At 37.7% G+C, this 8411-nt stretch overlaps 1 protein-coding gene across 1 annotated transcript in view; it reads right to left on the bottom strand.

The window, feature by feature from the left end:
• The window catches only part of LOC306849775 (transmembrane and coiled-coil domains protein 1-like), a 36783-nt gene extending 30933 nt beyond the window's left edge, over window positions 1-5850 (bottom strand). Inside the window, exon 1 of the mRNA XM_079385075.1 lies at window positions 5740-5850. Within this exon, the coding sequence (XP_079241201.1) occupies window positions 5740-5778 (39 nt within the window). The 5' untranslated portion in view covers window positions 5779-5850. The remainder of the gene's footprint in view (window positions 1-5739) is intronic.
• Window positions 5851-8411: the final 2561 nt, after the last annotated feature.

Genomic DNA, 8411 nt, shown 5'->3' on the forward strand with positions numbered 1-8411 from the left:
TTATAATTAATGTGAATTACGCATAATGTATAATTATTTCTAAAGGGAAGATCATGGTAATCCACTAGTAATGATTCAAATATGACCAAAAGGTAGTCTAAAGGAACTACTAATAATGTAACGGGGCGAAGGAGCCGTGAGGATCCATTTGCAAACTTTATTAAACAAAAAGACGTGATCAAAAAACACAAGCAGGGTCAAAACATCAGCACACAGATATGGCACAGACAAGATACAAGAATAATCCACCCCTCACAATGTAGAGCGCTTTGAGTGCTTAGAAAAAGCAGAAAAGCGCTATATAAATGTAATGAATTATTATTATTATTAATCCTAGGGCAAGCTTGGGTCTTTGATCGGCAAACAATATCCAACGGGCTTGAGAAGAGGGGTAATCAATAACGTGAGCAATAATCCAAACGAGGTACAAACAGGGTCCGAACAGCGAGACAAGGGTTAATCCAAGATACACTGGCAGGAATAAGGAAACGGGAAACAAGGAAACACAGAATGACAAGACTAACTAGGACTGGAAACTAGACTCAGTAAAGCAGCTATCACTAGGTGAGTGATAAACGCAGAACAGTACATGAGACTAAACAGAAGCACAGAATGGCTCAGAAAGGCAGCTAACACTAGGAGAGTGCTATACGCAGAACAATACACTGCGATCTGTGAAAGGAAGTCCATAGTTTAAGCAGGGTGTGTGATTGTGTGATAATTCTCAGGTGTGAGCGTGTGATTGAGACAGCTGTGAGTACTTAGTGCAATGAATGATGGGAAATGCAGTCCAGGGTAATATATGACAGTCTGTGTGGTGTGAGAGTCGATTTGATGGAAGAGGGACCTCTGGTGGCAAGCGAATTAAAGTCCATGGACCCGTTTCATAACAAATAACTTGAATCAGTATTCTAAAATGAAAAGCATGACAACTCTCTAATATTGGATGAGGTCATTGTAAGCTTTTGAGGTATACAGCGGGTAAAATAAGTATTGAACACGTCACCATTTTTCTCAGTAAATATATTTCTAAAGGTGCTGTTGACTTGAAATTTTCACCAGATGTCGGTAACAACCCAAATAATCCATACATACAAAGAAAACAAAAGAAACAAATTCAGAAATGAAGTTCTGTGAAGAAGAAAGGGAGGTGCATAAAGCCATGGAAAATCCAGCTGAAATCTAGAAAGCAATCCTGCCCCTCGTCAGTGGAAATTAATATTAGCTGCTTCAGTCCAACTCCTACAGTACCAGGATGATGAAGATGATCCCAAACACAGCCAAGCAAACTCTCGAACTTGAACCCTATAGAAAATAAGAACTAAAGGTCAGAGTTCATAGAAGAGACCCACAGAACCTTCCAGATTTGAAGACAAGATCACATCTGATCAATGCATGCCACTAGTTTCTCCTGCAGGAGGCGTCTTCAAGCTGTCATCACCAACAAAGGCTTTTGTACAAAGTATTCAATACATTTCAGTAGTTCAGTACTTTTCCCTGCGTCACTTTTATTACACAGAACTTCATTTCTGAACTTATTTGTTTTGTTTTATTTGTATGTATGGAGTACTTGGGTTGTTACCAACGTCTGGTGAAAAAATCATGACCGCACCTTTAGAAATATATTTACTGAGAAAAATGGTGGCACGTTCAATACTTATGTTATCCTCTGCATGTACGGTTTTGGATAGTAATTACTCAAGTGTTATACATCCTTCTGAAGAAACTACTAATTATTTGGATCAGTATTCTAAAGTGAAGATCACGGTAACCCACTAGTAATGATTTAAGTGTTACTAAATCTAGCAAAATGAATTACTAACCAGAAACTTACAAAAACCTCAAAAGTTTACACTGACGTCAGTAATTACTAGAGAGTTATCATGATCTTCACTTTAGAAAACTGACCCAAATAATTAGTAATTCCTTCTGAAGAATTTGGTAATACTTGAGTCATTACTAGTGGGTTACCATGACGTTTACTTTACAATTAATTATACATTATGTATTATTCATATTAATTATGAACCTATATAGAGTAGTTCAGTAGTTCTTAGGGAGGTATGAAAAAATAATAGTTACTGATTAGCTAATAGTGAACTATCACATTTGACTAAGCACTATCACTTACTAATTCATTAATCAGAGTTTCCTGTTAGTTACTAATAGTTACTAGAGTGCTAATATTGCGTTACTCATGCGTTCTTGTGTAGTTATTCATTAATGATGGAACAGTATTCTAAAGTGTTACCAAAAAACCATTATGCCTATGGAATGAACCCATAAAATGTGGAAACCCAATGCGTGTGTGTGTGTGTGTGTGTGTGTGTGTGTGCATGTGTGTAAAAACATCCTCACATCCCAGAATAAGATCATCCTGAGAGAATAGGAAACAGGAAATATAAGTTAGTCAGACACATCTATTCACACACACACACACACACACAGAGAGAGAGAGAGATTTAGTGTGATGATCAATATTGCTAAAGCAATGTTGACCTCTTTCTTCAGCTTCTTTCTTGTGTTTAAAGCTCTGTGTTGTGGGAAGTGTCATAGAATGACCCTTCTTTGATGCCCTCAAAGCAAAGCAAGAACACCGAGTACAATCTCTCTCTGCTTTTGGGTCAAATATGCAGAGATGATGTGACCTGGATAAGAGCGATGGCCTACATAAATAATTAGTCATGAGTATTCATTAAACGTGCAGATCAAAGCTCACACATGTGCACAAACTCATGCATACAGAAAAACCAATGAGTGATTTACTGGCTCGGCATAAGACACACCGATCACACGCAGATGAGAGCAGCTCCAACAATAGCTGTTAGTGGCATCTCACACAGGAAACAGGAAATGCTCTGCGGTTGTGTAACTGAATTTTTCTCACGCTTTCAATGATCAGTGTTATAGTTGCATTTTATGAAGCATGGTGAAAACAGCATTCAGCAGGGCGTATTCAGCTTCTAACGTCACCTTTAGAAGCTTTCTTTTGTAAAGTAAAGTCAATACAAGCAACGCCACTGTCACGAATCTGGTCCATGCTCTCCCGGTTAACCACCACTAGAGGTCACCCGTTCACCACAGGGACTATTTTCACTCACAACACATTGGACTCCATTTCCCACAATCCATTGCACTGACGACATGCACAGCTGTTCACTATCTCGCCCACACCTGATCATCATTTCACAATCACCACCACTCACTATTTAAGCCTGGGACTTGCTCTTGCTCACCGCCGAGTATTGTCTAGCCTAGCTACTCTACGAAGCGTTTTCTGGTCATAGTTTTCCTAGTTTGTTTCCTTGTGTTTTGATTCCTGCCCGTGTTCCTGGATTATTCTCTCTGCCTTGCCCTGTCTGGATATTGTACGCCGATCGTCGACCCACGCTTGCCCTTGGATTATTCTTGTCTCTTGCCTTTGCCATACCTGTTTGCTGTTATTTGACCCTGCCTGTCTTGACCATGTCTTATAATAAAGCTTTGCAAATGGATCCGCACGTCTCACGTCTCGTCACCCCCGTAACAGCCACAGTACAGCTTAAACGTAACAAACACTGTGGATGTTGTTGACTTGTTCAGACTCAGACACCTGTGTCCATTTAGACTGTCCTCTGATTACACATCGCTCCGTTTCCACAGAGACCGCTGACAGAAGGGCACAAAATAAAATACAAATAAAAAGAGAGAAGAAATGTAGAAAAAAAAATAGTTCAATGTGAGCTGAAGTGTTTAGTCATGATGTAACAAAACAACAATGAACGATTTTGACTCACACTAACTGATACACATGCAAATAAAGTACATCAGGTCTGGACAGGAGGTCTGCTCTATTGTATTCCGTGGGGTGTATATGGGTGGTCATAAAACAGATTTGGATTTGTGTGTGTACTGGGATTCTAATGAAGAATGACAAAAAAAAAACAACAGGAAGGAATCATGCTGTGGGTCAATGCCACAACTCAAAATAACCAGATTACTTTTCCTACAAGCTGGGGATATCACAAAACATCTGCCAAACAGTTAGGTTGTGGTAGAAATGTTTTCCTCTAAAAAGCAATTATCTAATGCAAAATGCCATCATTTCCTTCCAGTTAAACACGTAACAATCACTGTTCCTAACAGCACTTCAGTCATTGCTTCTGATGCATGTTCAGCTGTGGCTGGATTTAACTGATCAATGTCTGACACAGTTCTTGTCAAATACACAGACATTTCAGACATTTTCATGTAGCAACAGAAACACTTTTCATGCAATATATTATGTATACCGCTTAACACAATGCCTGCATGTACAAGAATAAAGTTTAACATAAGTCGACATTATTAAAATACCAATAACGTGGGGTCTATACATATTTTTTATTTTGACATAAAACATAAGACACAATATAACATTAAGACTACATGAATAGAGTTTTAACTGTTATAATAATTGACAGTATGGATCAAATAAAGCCACCTTTTTCTTTAGTAGTGTTTAGACATGACTTGAAACAGTGGACACCAGTGAGGGAGCACCCATCTAAAGCTATGGATGGCCCTTCTGAGGGAAGCCCCCGGGGTGCCTGAGAGGGAGGAGAACACCCCAGATAGACAGATTTCCTGGTGTTGAACTATGGCGATGGATTACTGATGTCAAGAACAACCTGTTCGTGTGTTGAGAGGTCGCAAGAACCTGGTGCACAAGGAGCAACACAGTTTCAGTGCTCAGCACAGCATCTGGTGAGAAGCAGCTGATGATCCCTGATTAAAACGTACGTATGCCTCTCAGATGTGAAATCTAAGAACCCCCCAACAAAGTGATGATATGCAATGTATCTGCAATAGAATTTGGGGATCTGTAGTTTGAAGAATGACAGCAGAGAAACTCAGAAACTAAGCCTGAAGGTGTAAAGGCTACTTTGGGTCAAATCACATGGGATTGTTGACATACAGTCAGTGAGTTAAAGCGAGTAAATATTTAACTCGGCTTTAACACTTAGGTATCGCTTTATCAAGTACTAAATATTCTCAAACAGATGCCCACATTTCAAAGCCTCATAGCCCACAAAACATAAATCTCTTTAATGTCTCGATTGTTTCTCCGGTAATAAGATTGCATAGAGTGTAAATGGAGACCTTTCCTTCCGTCTCCTGCTTTTCTGATGTTCCTCCTGAGAGAAAAATCCTCAATAATCTCACATGAGTCTATTCTAGTCTCAAACTGTACTCAGATGTGCCAAGATACCAAAGTCTCCAATCAAAAGCAGAAATGGTTCTAAATATGGTACCAAGTATATTCTAATGTGGTGAAGGTTTGTGGCTATATTTTTTTATATTTTTTTATTGACCAGCCCTGTTTCTATTTAACCTCTTTTTTTTCTAAATTGATTTTGTAATTGACTCTACACCTGCATAGACAATCATTTGAACGAAACATAACTGATCATCCCTGCATTCTCTGTAGCGATAATCTTTAAGAAATATAATGTTCCTCCAGTACATTTACATAGAAAATAGGTTTCAAACAAAATAAAACTTTTCACAATATACAAAGTTACTCTTTCTTAAAAGACTGCTTTTTTATAGTCCTGCAGATTTTATATTCACAAAAATAACCCCATAACACACAGCACTACACCAACAGACTGCCCTCTCTGTCTGAGATCAGTGCAGTCCTCAAACAAAGAAAACTTTAAAAGGTTTACTGCTTCTGCTTCTGAACACACACACACACACACACAGTGAAAGTGTTACCTGTGAGTATTGTCTGCGGAGACTGAATCGCTGGACCATCCTGATAACACACACTGAACAACCAGCAGCAGAAAACACTCTCACCCACCCCCATCTCCCTCTCTCTCTCTCTCTCTCTCTCTCACACACACACACACACGTTTACCACAGACTTCTTATGTTTTTATAGCTGCTATAGTCAAAACCTGAGATGCAGGAAGAGAGGGACGGTTTTGAGTGCAAGAACAACATGAGCTGCATGCATTACGATCGATGTAACAGCCGGTCTGATCAATGCAAGGACACCTCATCCAATTTCAATTATTGGCTTATTAAATATTTCAATAGTCAAGTCAAGTCAAAATGTATTTCTATAGCATATTTAAAAGCAACAGTTTTGCGCCAAAGTGCTGTACAATAAAACACAGTATATAAAAAGCATAAAAGGAAACATGCGTCATAAAATAGACCCAGAGCAATTTGACATCATAGCTTTAAACGGATATTAATCAAAAGCCAGAGAAAACAAATAAGATTTGAGGACAGACTTGACACTAGCTAGTGAAGGAGCAAGTCTCAATAGTACTATTAAATACCCATCAAGAATTTATTCTCACTTATTGAATATTTTCTTCATTTTTATTTTAAATAAATGGATGAGAAAAAGGCAGATTCAAATTCACTTCAATTGCGTCAAAAAAATAACACTATCCTTATTCTCCATGTCACTCTACTGTTAGCAGTTTATTTCTTTTGTTATTTTGTCAAACTGAACCAGATGATGGTGGGTAGATGGGCTGTGTGCACTTAGTGTACATACATACCTTTCTTTCTATTTTTTTTCAATATATATATATATATATAAACATAAATATATTTTAACAAATGTCAACAGGGTTTGTCAGATTTATATCCAAAGTATAGCTAAGTTGATGCACACTCCTAAACACAATCTATTCTGCTTCAAACTCTCCTGTTTTTGTAAAAATATGTTTAAAATCACATACACTAACATGAGATAAAGACATATCCGTATCCCAGTAAAAGCTGATTTAACTCGGAGCGGGTTGCCTCATGGAGGAAAACATGTGTAGACAAATCATATACTCACAGCACAATTAATCAAAAACACATACTGTCCAAACATGAACTAAAGGGCCTATAAACCCATGCAGTTCTCCTCTGAATCCACACTGTATTTACAGTACGCCACACTGACTGTCCACTAGAGGTCTGCTGTGACGTCCACATCATTCATCTGAAAATGACAAACAGGACTCCTACAGCCTCATGCACTTCAGATGAGAAAACACAGGACACACACAAACACTCATATCAGTCATATCAGTAAAATAACCCTTTAACATCCAGATTGTATCAGTTATCAAACCTCAAAAAACATTGAGTTTGATCTTCTAATAAATGATGCAGCTCATATTAATTAAATACAAGTAAGCTGCTAAGAATGTAGCTAAATTATGACTACATCTGCCAAAATCATTTTGAGTTTTATCATTAATTGATCCGGACCACCATGTCCTAATGCAGCAGCAACTTATGTCTAAAAAAACAGAACACAGTAGAGTTACAAAGCTCTTTATACTTGCTATAATAGGAGCCCAGAGGCTGTGGTGTGTGTCGCAGAGCCCTCTGGTGCTCAGACACAATGATCTTTTCTCCACATCAGGATTCCTGATTCTCTGCTCTCTCTCCAGGATTATGGTCGGTGTAGTTCTTCAACAGGAATTCAGCTATTAAACAGGAATTCTGGGCTTCACACAAGCATATATTCTCATGTGCCAACACGGAAAAGTAAATAATCTAAACTAAAGTTCATAAATTCCCACAGAATGCAGTTCTTTTCAAGGCCAGGGTTGTAAAATGAGTCTGTCCTAAAACAAAACATGACTGCTATGATTGGTCATCTCATCACAGCTGTTGTCTGATTGGCTTGTGTAGACAGTGGGTGGAGTCTATGCATGCCTTATAGATCAAAATCCACAAATGTACAGGAAGAGTCACAAATTAATTGTTTTTGTGACATCGTAAATGTATCTATGCATGTATGTATTTATTTATTTACAAACATTTTTTTTTAATGTATGGATCTCATTCAAACTATTTGAGAATTGATTTCATTTTTGTAAATCACTTTATGGTTATTTGTAGATCATAAACATTTTTGCCTGATGTTTTATTGTTCCCAGTAATTTGTTTCAGATGTTTAACTGGAGTATGTGGAGTGATTATGATCACCCAATGTCTGTCGTTTTCTATATAATCATTGAAAAACAAAGAATTGTTACTGATGGAGGTAGATAGCTGAAACATCTGTTGATTTTTATCTCCTGCTTTAATTTAAATACAAATATTTTTAGAGTGCAGATCAATCTTTGTCATTTTTGAACATAGGTCTTGGCACCTAACTAGCTGGGAGAGCACGGTGAATCTTTTGATCTCACTGCTAAAACAGGTTTGGAAAAAGGACAGAAATTGTTTGTTTTGGACAGTTCACTCATGCACTACAAAGTAAAATTGTAAACGAGAAGGGGATGTTTTATAAGAAAGAAAACTAAATCACTATCACTTAATATTTTCTAACCACATTGCAGTTGTTTATTGTTAAAAAGAAATGTCTCTATTGAGAACATTAATGTGATCTTCAACATTCCTGCTGTTACTGTTTATGGACT

The sequence above is a fragment of the Barbus barbus genome, assembly GCF_936440315.1.
Source record: "Barbus barbus genome assembly, chromosome: 29".
Lineage (NCBI taxonomy): Eukaryota > Metazoa > Chordata > Actinopteri > Cypriniformes > Cyprinidae > Barbus > Barbus barbus.